The sequence below is a fragment of the Panthera leo genome, chromosome C1 (assembly GCF_018350215.1).
Source record: "Panthera leo isolate Ple1 chromosome C1, P.leo_Ple1_pat1.1, whole genome shotgun sequence".
In the NCBI taxonomy this organism is placed as follows: Eukaryota; Metazoa; Chordata; class Mammalia; order Carnivora; family Felidae; genus Panthera; species Panthera leo.
In genome coordinates this window covers 199491788-199507094 of record NC_056686.1, presented here as the reverse complement: position 1 = coordinate 199507094, position 15307 = coordinate 199491788, and the positions used below count along the sequence as shown (strand labels likewise).

The 15307-nt window shown below is 40.2% G+C and overlaps 1 protein-coding gene and 1 long non-coding RNA gene across 4 annotated transcripts in view; one reads left to right on the top strand and one right to left on the bottom strand.

Annotated features, from left to right (window-relative positions):
- XRCC5 (X-ray repair cross complementing 5) overlaps positions 1-15307 on the bottom strand; it is an 89827-nt gene that overhangs the window by 20081 nt on the left and 54439 nt on the right. The window contains exon 17 of one of the 3 annotated variants that reach the window (XM_042950092.1): positions 10024-10169. The exons of the other annotated variants lie outside the window; for them this stretch is intronic. Within the exon in view, the coding sequence (XP_042806026.1) occupies positions 10039-10169 (131 nt within the window). The 3' untranslated portion in view covers positions 10024-10038. Of the gene's footprint in view, positions 1-10023; positions 10170-15307 lie in introns of those variants that run through there. 3 annotated transcript variants of the gene reach the window in all.
- LOC122226609 lies at positions 5067-14015 on the top strand. The gene is made up of 3 exons (XR_006205701.1): positions 5067-5123; positions 12845-12982; positions 13706-14015. It is a non-coding gene; the product is annotated as an uncharacterized LOC122226609 (long non-coding RNA).

The following is a 15307-nucleotide window of genomic DNA, read 5'->3' as shown; positions in this document are numbered from 1 at the left end:
ACACACACAAAAACAGATTTTCACTTCTACTTGAAACATCTTTAGAGCTACATACATTTCCTTGTACTTCAGGTTTAACACGGTGGAACACAGCAAAAAGCTCCACAGAGCTGTGTGGCCCGTGACGACAAACCAGAGGAACTGATAGTGACAAACCCTCCCTTGTCTCTGTCCTTTCACAGAAGTCAAAGGCACTTCTGAAAAGTACAAAAAAAGGAATCCTAAAAATTTTTCCTCTAAATGACAAAAGATACGCTGATTTATTTCTTAAATGTCCTTTCTGCCTTTATTTCTAAAAGAGATTGGATCTAAGACCCCAGGCAGAATTTGCTCTGAATGTTTATGCTCCTTGGCTTGTTAGGTCTGGCATTCCTGTTTTTAGTTTTGTGGTCTTTCTTTTTTTCTGAGAGAGAAAGAGAGAGAGAGGTATAGAGACAAAGAGGGAGAGAATCTCAAACAGGTTCCCTGCTCAGCATAGAGCCCAACACGGGGCTCGATCCCACAACACTGGGATCATGACCATCGTTGATCTCACAATCCCAGGATCGTGACTGGAGTTGAAATCAAGAGTTGGACACTCAACTGACTGAGCCACGCCGGTGTTCTAATGAAGTATTTTTGGTGGGGAGAATGAAATCACTGAGTGGCAACAAAAGAAACTGAAAACTAGGAAAAAAGTATAAGCTTTATGAACCTGAAAATGACTTTCAAATGTCTTATTTTTTTTTTAATGCTCATTTATTTTTGAGGGGGGGAGGGGCAGAGAGAGAGAGAGAGAGAGAGAGAGAGAGAGAGAGAGAGAGAGAGAATCTCAAGCAGGCTCTGTGCTGAACAGCACCAGTTGGACTCAGGGCTCAGTCCCATGAACCGTGAGATCATAACCTGAGCCGAAATGAAGAGTCAGATGCTTAACTGACTGAGCCACCCAGGCGCCTCTCAAAGGTCTTATTTTTAAGCAGCTAGGCTGTGGAGTAGACACAGCTCTGTACTGCTCTTTGCCTCCTCCCTGTCCTTCCCCATGTTAGAAACTGTTCTACCAGACTGTTGGCCCCAGCATTCCTCACGGAGCAGGCAGAAGAAGTTGCCTGCCTCCCTTTTAAGAGCAGAAACAGTCGGTGGACCCGACACAGAGACCACGACAGCCACAGTATTACGCATGACCAGTGGCACAAGAAATTGAATGAAGGTATATAAAATGCTGACCACCTCCACTGTATAGATACAGCCTTGGCGGATTTTTTTATTATTACTATTTTCTTACCAATAACTAAAAAACTCAATTAAAACCTCACCATTTAAGCTCTGCAAGTTCAGTCACAGCCCATTTTTTCATGCTTAACGATTTTCTCATTAAATGCAGTAATTTCTTACAAATTGCACTAATAAAAGTAATTCCTGCTGGGTTCCCTCCCCCTTTTAAATGCTGGCTTTTCATTGATGTGTTAAATTAAAACCCCAGGCACAAGGAGCAGAGTAAATGCAAAGTCTGTATTGTCAAGAATCCATTCCTGTAGACTAGGAGATCTCTCTCATTTTATTTTTGTTTTTATTTGAGCTAACTCTGAGTCCTACTTTATAGCCACAGGAAGACTAACACTGAAGGCCTCTTGGTCTTACTTAGTTCCCTCTAGAAAAAAGGTGCTGGTGTGAGCTAATGAGAAACTAGAAAGTGGTTCCAGCAAGCCCACTGGTGGTAAGCTCCCTTTATGTAAGAGAACATTATGACACATCTTTTTCATTCTGGATGAATAATATTTCTCATCTTAAATAACTTGGGTGTAAGAGCAGGTCTATGTCCAAGTCAGCTGCAAAATTTTTAAGTTTCCTGGTCAAAAGGGAGGGGTTCCATAGCATTCTATGGTCTTTTTATTTTTTATTAACAACATTCAACTTAACCATTAAAGACTCACTGAACATATCCCACGAAACCTGAAGATTGTCAATTAATATTCACAAGTTTACAGGGCATAGAGAAGTTTGATGAAGACCAAAGAATGCCCACTTTTTAGCGTAACTCATTTCACCAACTCCAGAATGGAGCGCACTTAGAGTCCAAAACTGGGACATGATGCTAACATAGAAAAAAGCTCATGGAAGACCTTTGCATCGACCTTTGCAGGAAGTGATGTCTTTGGCTCCCTTATGAAACATATAGGCCATATGCTTGGAAGTGCGTGTTAGGGTGGGGCTAGGAAGTGGAGAAGGCAGAGAAAGAGGGTCTCCACAACTTTCCAAAGTTCTAGAACTCTAAAACTTGGTGATGCTGACTAAAATAAAAGGGATACAGAAGAACTGATAACCTTACCATGTAGACTTGATCCCACTCCAGATGGGCAGTAGGAGGGAGGCAGAATGCAAGATGATGGTGTTTGGTACCATAGCAATTTCATAGTATCTGTCTAGCTTCATACCAGAGTGGATGTCATGACCCTAATGCAGGAAATAAGTGGAAGGAACCAAGTAGCCATAGTAACAGTGCAGCCGAGAGGAAACACTCTGGAACAGGAGACCAATCTGGCAATGGGATCCAATTAAAAGTTGGTAATTGAATGGAACTGAAATTCATGTATCAGTTGAAGAGATACAGTGAGTGGTGAGTCAGACTCCTCAGAAAGGAGAGAAGCAGGCAGTCTGCTTGAATGTGCTTTTGTGGACAATGGAGGGGGATGGCCCACAACGTTTTACGATGCCTCAAGAATTTGAGTCACTCTTAAAAGGACACACCGAGGACCAGAAATTTTAAAACAATGGTATTTCATGTGATATATCCTCCTAAAAACTGATAAATGATGATGCCCTGTGTTTATATGCTATCTTTTCTTAAGGGCCACTTAGATCCTTTTTTTTTTTTTTTTTTTCATTTTTCCCCCCTCTCTTTCTGATTTTGTGAAGAAAGCTGTATAATGTTCCACAGCTGAAAATACACAGATACTATTTTTCTCTACTTCTTTGATGGGGCTAAGATTTATGAATTGGTCCAAAGAACTTTGAGAATTACTTATGCTGTAATTCAAAAACTCCAAATTGTTATTATTCCCAAGCACTGCTTCATTAAAGTCAACAACGGAAACAAAAATATTACTTAGTCGGCAGCACTTAGAGAACATAAAAACAGAGGGAGGTTATCTGTTCCACTGACAGTAGACCAACAGCGGCACCTTTGATGATGTGTCATACTGTAATGAAACTATTCCTGGGTGCAGGTATCCCGGGATATATTGGCTCTTAAATCAGGAGCATCTCTTAAGAGTGGGATTTGGGGGTGACAAAAAAGAATGGACATTCTTTGTGGAAGGGGTATCATGAGCAAATATACAGAGGCAGGAAAACCAGTATCACAAGCATATTAACAGGAATACTGTTTGGTTTGAGAACAGAGTTTGCAGAGGGGACCTACAGAAGACTGGTCTGGGATGGCAGAGTGGAACCAGGTTGTGGGCAGCCTTGAGATGGGGGACTACTTTTAACGACATGAGGAATGATTAAAAAGGGCTGACACTTAATCAAATCTTGTGCTTTCATAAGAAGCTAAATCTGGGGCTGCCTGGCTGGCTCAGTCAGTGGAGCGCGTGACTCTTGATCTCAGGGTTTAAGTTTGAACTCCACGTTGGATGTAGAGATTACTTAAAAATAAATTAATATAGGATGCTATAACTGTCCAATGGTGAAGTAATGAAAGCCTGAATTATGACAGTGGTAGTTAGGATGGAAAGGAGAGACAGATCCAGAAAATAATTAGAAATTAGAAGAGAATTAGAAATGGGTACAAAGTGGTCAGAAATGCTCATCAACAGTAAACTCAAGAGGCAAAATAACAGCATCAGAAAACCCTCATTTCTGGGGAAGTCCTATTAGCACCCACAGCACCAGGATGCACTTAGTTCGCTGCATCACCTGAGATGCCTTGCTTTGGGCTCTCTCCTGTCTGGCCTTTTCTGGCTCAGGTTACGCCAAACTAGTCTATGAATTCTTCCTCAAATCGGTCACCCACCTGCATCTGTACCCACACCGTGCCTTGTGTCCTATTGCCTTGGATGAACTATTTGTGCATCAAAGTGACCCCTTCCACCTGTGCCACACCCCTCCCCCACTCAGGGAACTCATCCAGTCTCATGACTTCAGAGAACATCTCTAGTGACTTCTGCAGATTCAGGTTTACAACCCAGGCCTCTTTTCCGAAGTCCACACTCCACACCTGCATAAGCAACTTAGCATGTATTTCCCCTCTCAATAAACTGCAATTTCTTCCAGGTGCTCGGGCCAAAAGCCTGGGAGTCATCCTCGACTTGCTTCCTTCTCTCACATCCTATACTTAAACGGTCAGTAAAACCCACCAATTCTACTTTTAGAGCCTATCAGGAATTGAACTTCTTACTCCTTCTCAGTCTCAGCACTACGGCAACCTTCCACCTCCTCTGCCTACCTCCACCTTGCCGGTCTCAGCATGGCCCGGGCACTTTTAAAACAAGTCAATCAGATCCACCTCCACCTAGAACTCCTCAGTGGTTTCCTACCTCACTCAGAGTAAAAACAAAAGGTCTAGGAGGCCCTATGTGACATGTACCCCAGCGACCCCCTGATCTCATCTCCTATTTCTTCCAGCCACGCTGGCCTCCCTGGTGCTCCTAGATGAAGCCAAACAGGCTCCTACTCCTGGGGAAAGTACTGCTGCCTTGGTCTACAAAGTTCTCCTGAGAGATACCCAGCAGGCTCTGTCCTCACCTTTCTCAATTCTCTGTTCAAATGACACCCCAAAAGTGACCCGTCCTTGTTTTCTACATAAAGTCACAAGCCCATCTCACCGCAGCACTCACTATCCCACGATTCCATTTTGATTTTTTTCTATAGTGCTGTCATGAGTTGAATACCATTCTCTGAAAATCCATGTCCTTTCTGAAAGCTCAGAATATGACCTTATTTGGAAACAGGGTCCTTGTAGATGTAATCAAATTAGGATGAGGTCATAAGGATGGGTCCTAATCCAGTATGACTGATGCCCTTATAAGAAGAGGGAAATGTGGACACACATAGTGAGAGAGCTCCGTGTGAAGAGGAGGAGGCAGAGACCGGAGTGGCCCATCTACAAGCCCAGGACCACGAAGAACTGCCAGCTGTCCCATGAGGTAGGAGAGGGGCATGGAACAGATTCCCCTCAGAGCCCTCAGATGGAACCAACCTTCCCTTCCCGGCACCTCCACTTTGGATATCCAGCCTCCAGAATTATGAGAAAATAAACTTCTGTAGTTTTAAGCCAGCCAGTATGCGGTGCTTTGTCACAGAGCCCTTGGAAAGTAACACAAGTGCTTATCACCACTTGACGTGTATTTGTTTCCAGTCTGTGTTACGCCACAATGATTAGTGCACAGTGGGCCACCGGCCATTTGCTACATGGATGAACAAATGGCCTCAGCCTCACTGGTTTACTCCTCTAAATCCTCTAAAGAATAAAGATGTCTTCTTGTGTTCCTTTTTTTATTTAATTTTTTTTTTTAATGTTTATTTACTTATTTTTGAGAGACAGATCGGGAGGGGCAGACAGAGAGGGAGACAGAGAATCCCAAGCAGGCTCCACACTGTCAGCGCAGAGCCCGATGCAGAGCTCCACAAACCGTGAGATTGTGACCTGAGTGGAAATCAAGAGTCGAGTGCTTAACCGACTGAGCCACCCAGGTGCCCCTTCTTGCATTCCTTCAATTTAAACCCACACACCGCATTTTTAGAACCAGTTATCACTAAGAGGAATGGACAGGCTAGAACTTTTTTTATCACCACCCTTCACTTTAATTTTAGAGACAAAAATGACTAAAATAAAGCTCTATGGAGAGGAGAAATACACAAAGAGCAACAGGCTAAGAGATGCGTGCAGGTGCGGGTGGAGAAGAGACCATTTCCCACACTGCCCTGACCATATGCATGCAGGCATCTCTGTTGTCGTCACTTACTATGACTTAACACCATCCCATTTTGCTGTGAGCTCTTTTTTTCTCCTCTTAGATCATGCTGCTTGATCTCACTAGGAATGGGCGGGGGGGGGGGGGGGGTGGTGTTCTCCAAAATGTACTATCTATGACTATAACCCCAATTTACCATACCCTAAAATATTAACCATCTTGACTACAACATTAACAGGGATTAGCACGGTTACTCCTTTGAGGAGAGAGTGACAAAGTAAGACAGACGTGGGTTTGGAGAGAGATTGGAAGAGAGGGGGGAAGATGGAGGAGACTTTCTTAACTTTATGTACTACTACATTACGATTTAATTTTTTCCAATTGAGCATGTACTTATTTTTTAATGAGGAGACAACTAGGGAGCAATAAACAATTGGTCCTGTTTCTAGTGGGTCCTAAATGCATAGACATTTTTTATAGATTGGCATTTGCTGATAGTGAAACTCAGAATACTATTTCACAATCTCTTTCTTTTTTATTTTTTACAGCATCTTCTTTCTGTTTATATTCATGTACTTAGAAGGTTGTATAATAAAGGGCCTTCAAATTATTTAATTTTACCTACTGTACTCAGGAAAGACTAACCAGATTTGCTGGAGGCAATTCTTCTTTTTAATTTATTTTATTTTATTTTATTTTATTTTATTTTATTTGAGAGAGAGAGAGAGAGAGAGAGAGCGCGTGCACACACGAGCAGGGAAGAGGGGCAGAGGGAGAAAGAGAGGGAATCTCAAGCAGGCTCTATGCTCAGTGTGGCACCCAACGTGGGGCTCAATCCCATGACCCTGGGATCATAATCTGAGCCAAAATCAAGAGTCAGACACTCAGCTCAGCTGACTGAGCCACCTAAGCCCCCATGCTGCAGGCAAATCTTACCTTTGGTGTGTATATTCAACCCTCCCTATCATCCCATACATTTAAAATTTCAATGTATAAGTCTTGTTGACTTCATTATAGTCCATTTATGAGTTATTAGAAATGGAGATAATGAGGAGATAATCCAACCTCAGTTATTCCATATATTTTATTCTCAATGTATGAAATGAATAAAGAATCAAACAAAATAAACCCATGTTTGAGAAAATGGCACCAAAAAGAAACAAATGACAGGAGGAAATAATGAACCTATAAACCTTCCAAATCTATAAATGCTGACCTAATACTTACATACTATATATACTTATATACTATAGTACCTCTTGTCACTAAAATGTAAATTGGCTTTCATTACTTAGAACTAATCGTTCCTGTGTTCTAACAAGTTCTTCAATCTACAAAATTCTTCCTGTACTAAGTCGGTCATTACTAAAGTAAATGAATTCCTTTCATGAAGCAGAGGGTTATGAAACACAAACATAATCTTGTGGTACCTGTATCTAAGCTTATTTTTTAAAAAAACTCCAATACCTGAAGACCTTTATTTAAAATAGTATTACTTGAATTGACAAGTTTTCTTCACTGGTACTCTGCAGAGATTCGCTTGGGCCTCCAGATTTTTGTTTAGCTAGGTGAGGCAAAAATTATGAAGGTCTCACTAGTCCACAAAATCTCAAGGGAAATAACTTCCAATACTCAGAACATCATGGAGAACAACTAGACAGAAAATCAACAAGGATATAGATTTGAACAAACTATCATCCAAACTAACCTACCTGACATTTACAGAACCCTTGACCTAACAACAACAGAATGTACATTAAAGGGCATACGGAACACGTGTCAGAACAGACTATAGTGTAAGCCACGAAACAAGTCTCAATAAATTTAAAGGGGTTGAAACCATTCAAAATACGTTCTACAATGGAATTAAGATAAAGATCAACAACAGAAGAAATTTGGGAGTCTCCAATGTCTGCAAATTAGACACTCTTCTAAATAATCCAAGGGTCTAAGAGGTAATCACAAAAGAAATTAGAAAGCATGTGAACTGAATGAAAATAAAAACAATACATTACAATTTAAGGTGTGCAGCTAAACAACCTGCTGAAGGAAATGCACAGCTTTCAATACCTATGTTAGAGAAGGAATGAGCTTTCAAATCAAAATTCTAAGCTTTTAAGAAACCAGAAAAAGGAGACCAAATTAAATCCAAAGTGAGCAAAAGGAAGGTAATAATAAAGACCATGAAAGAGCAAAAAAAAAAAAAAAAAAAAGAAAAAAAAAATCAATGAAATAAAAAAATAATGGAAAAAATCAATAAAAGCACAAGTTACGGTCTTCTATAAAAGATAAGTGAAACTCATAAATCTTTACTTAGACTGACCAAGAAAAAGAGAAGATACAAGATACCAAAATCAAGAATTAAGGAGCAGACATCACTATCAACCCACAGAACTTAAGAGAAAAATAATATGAATAATGTTAGACCAATAAATTAAACAATTTAGATGAAATTGACAAATTCTTATAAGGACACAAATTACTACATCAAACTCAAGCAGAAATGGAAAATCTGATTGAGCCTATAATATGTAAAATAATGCAGTGTTAGAAAGCTTGCCACAAAGAACCCTGGCCTAGGAGGTTTCACTGGCAAATTCTATCAAATGCTTAAAAAAGAAATAAGTACTAATCTTGACAGGGAAGAAAGAATACTTCTCAACTCATTCTATCAGGCCTGTACTTCCCTGATATCAAAGCCAAAGACATCACAAGAAAGGAAAACTATAGAAAAGTATCCCTTATGGGCATATAAATAAAAATCCTAACAAAGTATCAGTGAAATGACTTCAGAAACACACAGAAGAATTATATACCATGACTGATTGGAATTTATCCCTGCAGGCGAGCCTGGTTTAACAACAGAAAATCAATGGGGCACCTGGGTGGCTCAGTTAGTTACACGTCTGACTTTGGCTCAGGTCATGATCTTACAGTTCGTGGGTTCGAGCCCCACATCAGGCTCTGTGCAGACAGCTCGGAAGCTGAGCCTGAAGCCTGTTTTGGATTCTGTGTCTCCCTCTCTCTTTCTGTCCCTCCCTCATTTGCACTCTGTCTCTCTCTCTCTCTCCCTGTCTCTTAAAAATAAATAAACATTAAAAAAATTATTAAAAAAACACTGAAAATCAACTAATACTAATATAGCATATTAAGTAAAGAATCAAACCCATAGAATCATTTCTACATAGAAAATGCATGTGTCAAAAGTCAACATCCATTCATCATAAAAACTCTCAACCAACTAGGAATGAGAAAAGACTTCTTCAAGTTGATAAAAGGAATCAGAAAAATCAGAACATCATACTAAGAAGACTTAAAGCTTTCCTCTTGACTTTAAGAACAAGGCTATTCACTTGCATCATTCTATTTTAACATTGTACTGCATGTTCTAGCCAGTAAAATCAAGAAAAAGAAACTTAAGGCCTACAAATCAGAAAAGAAGAAATAAAACTGCCTGTATTTGCAGACAACATCATCCTGCATGCAGAAAATCCAGAGTATATAAAAACAACTATTAGAAATTTAATAAGGTTGCAGGATATAAGATCAATATACAAAATCATTATCTCTTTATACTGGCAACAAACAAGCCAAAAAATAACTAAAAAAAAAAAAAAATCCATTCACAATTAGCGTTGACAAGAATTAAATACTTGCAAAAATTTAACAAAAAAAGTACAGGACTTGAACACTAAAAACTATAAAACACTATGGAGAGAAAGTAAGACCTAAATAAATGGAAAAATATCCTATGTTCATGGATTTAAAAAAAATCAATATTGTTAAGATGGAAATCCTCCCTTAATTATTCTATATACTCAATGCAATCCCTGTCAACATCCCAGCAGGCTTTTTCCAGAAAATTGAAAAGCTGATTCTAAAATTTATATGGAAATGCAAAGGACCTAGATTAGTCAAAACTATTTTACAAAAAAACAAAATTAAAAGACATAGTATTTCAAAACTTACTATAAGAGTAACAATGTATCGATGAAGGACAGACAAGAATTGAGGAGTATAGAAATAAACTCTCACATGTATGGTCAGTTGCTTTTCAACAAGGTGCCAAGGCACCTGGATGGGGAAAGAATAGTCTTCCAAATAAATGGTGCTGGGATAATTGGTTACCCTATGAAAAACAATCAATCTAGATACTCACCTCATAACCATTTACAAAAATCAACTCAAAACAGATTATAGACCTAAAGCTTTCAGAAGAAAAATTTTGTGACTTGGCTAGGCAAAGATTTCTTATGTAAGACTGCGAAAGGATAGTTCCTAAAAGAAAAAAAAATGATATATTAGAAAATCGAAATTAAAAATTTTACACTTCGAACAACACCATTAAAAAGATAAACCAGACTGTAGAAAATATTTGCAAATCACTATCTGATAAACATATACAGAATTCTTTACATCTTGATAAGCTAACTGAATTAAAAAATGGGAAGAGATTTGATAGACATTTCACCAAAGAAAATGAGGTATATGAATGGCCAATGCCCATTGGAAAAAAGGACAGCATCATTAGTGTAGGAACTACAAACTGAAACCACAGAGATGTCAACACATTGCCACTAGAATAGCGATAACTGAAAAGACAACACAAGTGTCACCAAAGATGTGGAGAACGTGGAACCCTCCTTCACTGCTGGTGAAGGGTTCAATGGTAAGCTGCTCTGAAAGGAGTTTGGCTATTTCTAAAAAGTTAAACACAAACTTCCCAGCAATTCTACTCTTGCTCAAGAAAAATGAAAAACACAAAGACTTGTCTTTCTTTTAAAGTTTACTTATTTATTTTGAGAGAGAAAGTGCGCATGTGCACGTGGGGGTAGGGCAGAGAGAGATGAGACTCCCAAGCAGGCTCCACACCAGAGCCCGACATGGGGTTCAACCTCACCAACCGTGAGATCATGACCTGAGCCAAGATCAACAGTGGGACGCTTAACCGACTGAGCCACCCAGGCACCCTGAAAAGATACAAAGACTTGTATACAAATGTCCATCGCGTTATTTATAATAGCTAAAAACTGGAAACTATCCGAATATATCCATCCATTGATGAATGGATAAACATGTGGCATATCCATAAAATGGAATATTATTCAGCAATAAGAAATCAATTGCTGATATATGCTACTACATGAAAAACTTCAAAAACGTTATGCTGGGGTGCCTGGGTGGCTCAGCTGGTTAAGTGTCCGACTTGGGCTCAGGTCATGATCTCATGGTTTGTGGGTTTGAGCCCCACCTCCGGCTCTGCTGACAGCTCAGAGCTGAGAGCCTGCTTTGGATTCCGTGTCTCCCTCTCTCTCTGCCCCTCTCCCACTTGTACGTGCTCACTCTCACTCTCTCTCAAAAATAAACATTAAAAAAAAAAAAAGACAAAAAAAACACCCTGTTATGCTAACTAAAAGCAGCCACATGCAGAAGACTGCATATTGAGTGATTCTATTTATGTGAAATTTCCAGAAAAGGTAAATCTTTAGAAACAGAGAGTGGTTACTTGGGGTGGTGGTAGGAGAAAAGAATTGACTACAAATAGTCAAGGGGACCTTTCTGGGAGGAGGGAAAACTTTCTAACTGGTTTGTGGTGATGATCATACAACTCGAAATTTACAAAAAGATCACTGAGTTGCACTCAGAATTAGTACATCTTATGGTAGAAAATTACACTTCAATACACTATTAAAACAGCGACCAAAAGTAAGTACAATTTAGCTAGGAGATCTGTGGAGATCTACCACAGACAGAGGGGATGCTGACACTAAGTTTCCACAATAGAGTAACTGCTAAAGCTCAGAGAGATTTTATCCTCAGTGCCCCCAAGGAAACACTGCTAGATTCCAAACGCAAGGGAGCTATCGAAAAAATGGTTCTCTTGTGAGAAACGGCTCCTGACTCTAATGGCCCACAGGGGCTATCCTGTTTCAGTGCTTCTCATTACCACCGAAAGACACAAAGAGATGAAGTACCAGATTTCAGCAGTTTTATCTGACAAAGGAAATGAAAATGGGCCTGTATTAGTCAGTGCAGGCTGCCATAACAAAATACCAAGGGCTAGGCGGCTTTAACATCAGAAATTTATTTTCTCACGGTTCTTGGGGCTGATGCTAACATGGTCAGGTTCTGGTGAGGGCTCTCTTCCTGGCTTGCAGACATTCACCTTCTCACTGTATTCTCAGATGGCAGAGAGAAAAGACAGGAAGAGAAGAGAGAAGAAAAAGCACAAACTGGTGTCTCTTCTTCTAAGGGCACCAATCCCATGATGAGGGCTCCACCCTCATGACTTCATCTGAAACTAGTGGCCTCCCAAAGGCCCTGTACCCAAATCCCAGCACGTTAAAGGTTAGGGCTTTAGCATATAAATTTGGGGAGGCACAGTTCAGGCTACAAACGGGCCTTTAATCAGAACTATTAACTAAAGATTTTTCTCTGTCATGTCATAAGAAACTGCAAAAAAAAAAAAAAAAAAAAGGAAGTTCACTTTTCTCCTTTGTCCAAAGGCATCTATGCTGATGATATTCTTAAGCCCCACTGAAACTGTGCTCCACATCTGAACCAAATTCCCCCCCTTCTCTAGCCTAAAAAACAACAAGCACGCCATTTTTAAAAGTTTTATGTAGACGCGCATAACAGACAGGACTAACTGTATCAAATTATACTTGCCACTTCTTTCTGCGTCAGCATATTTTTTGCCTCGGGCTTGCAATTTGAAAAGGGAGGGCCAAAACACTTTTATTGCGTTTAAGTGGGACTCCAAGCTGTTTCTAGGCTCCTCTTAACACATTTCAGCTGATTAGTGACTATTTTAACAAAAGCCTAACATCCTTCCCTAAACATCGTAATTGGTTAAGAGCTTCTGTTGTTTGCCACGAGCAGTCACTTTAAGTCATTGATTAAAGCAGTTTGCACATCAGCACAATCTGAAATCAGTTTTCTTCTTCAACCAGCTGGGCTTAGGAAGCAATCTTGAGGACGGCCCAATTCAAGGAGAAGCAAGTGCAATGCCCCGCGTGACGATCATCCACCATGCAAACGAGAAGCACGGGATTCATAGGAGGTTGAGAGAAAGAACTGAGGTGCCTTGAGTAAGTACTTCAACTGCTCTCTGCCTCACAAATCATTCCCATTAGCATTCACTGCAAGGGTGGACTCCGACGGCAAGCTTTCTCCGAAGCACCGTCACTAATTCCTCACTAATTCTGCGTCCTTCCAGCAGAGCCTGGCTACCGTGAGGACAGCCCCCGGGGTCAAATGCAGCTTCCTGCGTTAAATGCAGGCCTCAGACCAGACTCTGCTCGTCTGCTTGTTCTGACGAGGGCAAAGCGTCTATGTGGGTTCCACATTTCCAGCCAGAGGGAAAAATACCCTTTCCTTGTTTGACATAAAAAGGAGAAAAAATGCTCAGCAGGCTTAAGGCATGCACCTTCTGCCTCACAGGACAGAACAAAATGCTGAGAGTAGGGACGCTGTCGTATAGCACACGGAGACCCCCTTTAACGCCCTCAGGAAGAAGTCCCAGTGCTCACTGAGAACATACCCTCAGCAAACAGCCTGTTGTTTTTATGCTACCCACTGGCTCTCTTTCTTAATGGAGAGCCAGGCTATATTTTACAAGAACCATACCCTGTCATTAGACATCTTCTGATCCACAGATGGACAAGAACTTGGAAGAATTTAGAAAGCTGAGGAAGAATGGATAGAAGCCTTTTAGGGAGAGTCCATGAAAAGCCAAAACACTTTCCAAGTGGTTATGTGTCCACGACAGTCTTTGCTTTGTGTGCCATGTATTTTTTTCTTTTTTCTTTTAGTCTTCAAGATTTTCGTTTTAATTATTTCGCTGATGAATTTTATATTAAATGTAAACTCCGGGGCAGAGCTTTGCCGTCTAATGAAATGTATGCAGCCAATGAAGAAGTTTAAGCCACAAGATCCAGTGTCTTCCACACACATTTGCAATCATCTGTGGAAAGTCAACTACTCTGGGCCTCAGCTGGCCCACAGGAAGATACAGGAGACACTCCCAGGTCACTGATATTATATAATTACCGTGTCAAATACCAACATACTCTTATGGCGAATCCCCTTTCCACTTCCAAATAAATGGATATTTGTTTTCAAGTAAGACTTCTTGTTATCGATAAATGGGACATAAAATAACCCCAGACAGTCTGGTTCTGGGGTTTAACAGTTTAAAACTAAACAAGTCACAAGGGAACCCAGTGAAGAACAAGTGTCCTATTGAATAAAAAATACACAGTATGGACCCCTGTAGAACCCACAATCACGTGTTTTCTCTCCTGAGTAGATGCGTCACTGTTGTTCTGGGAAAGGACTAAGAAAGTATGTCGCATTGTTAAAAAAAAAAAAAAGAAAGAAAAATTTTATAGGGTTGAAGATGTTTACAATTTTAGTTACTGTTTGTATTTAGTATCCTTCTTTCAAGACATTCAGAGTATCCAACAGAAGTTATTTCCCTTAAATTTACCAGCTCTGTGTAAAACAACAAAAAAAGGCTATATTTTTATCTTCCTATGTTTATCTGGAAAGAGCTATAAGTTACATAATCCATACCCAAGATTACATAAATCAGACCCATTACAACACACACACACACACACACACACACTCACACACACACCCAGGAAACTTCTAGATCTCAACTCTTGGGAATCCAGAATTCAGGGCTTGCTTCATGATAGCTAACACACGTAAGTAACCTGCTGTGCACACAGGTGGTGCTATCCCATACAAAACTGGAATTGAAAACAACTGTCTCTTTGGCTTTTATGAATGCCGTAATTTTGCCACCAATTGTTACCACATTCTAACCAGTGTTGATAAATTTTAAGAAACACCCTTTCAAACTGAAAGGATACTATTTGCTAAAGGAGAATGAAGTAAGAACAAAGGCAAGAAAGCTTGAGGATGAAAAGTGGTTCAAACAAAGTGAGAGGAAACAGGAGAAAAACGAAAGGCCTCCACCGCCAGAGAATACAGTGATTCTAATCAATCACCTAATCAAATGGGTATGTGCACATCTACTGTCCATAGATGCAATGGTAAATGTCCACCATTTCTGCTCAGAATGGCTCCTCTTGACAGGTTCGTTTTTCACAACAACCATGGCCTGTGAACTCCACCGGGTGGATCAGAGCTACACCACCCTGTCACTCCTCAGAAGCCTAATACAAAACCTATAATCGAAGGGGCAAAAACAGGGTCCGCGGAACACAGTGACATTCCATCCTTTTATCTGTCTCCACAGATCCATCTTTTCTGACTCATAAGGTCCTCAGAGAACCTGTTTTTGATACACCAGGTACATTCAAGCTACTTGACATAGTAGCTCATATTCAGTAGGAACCTCTAAATTTAGACATATCTCAAGCACGAAGAAATTATTTGGAGGC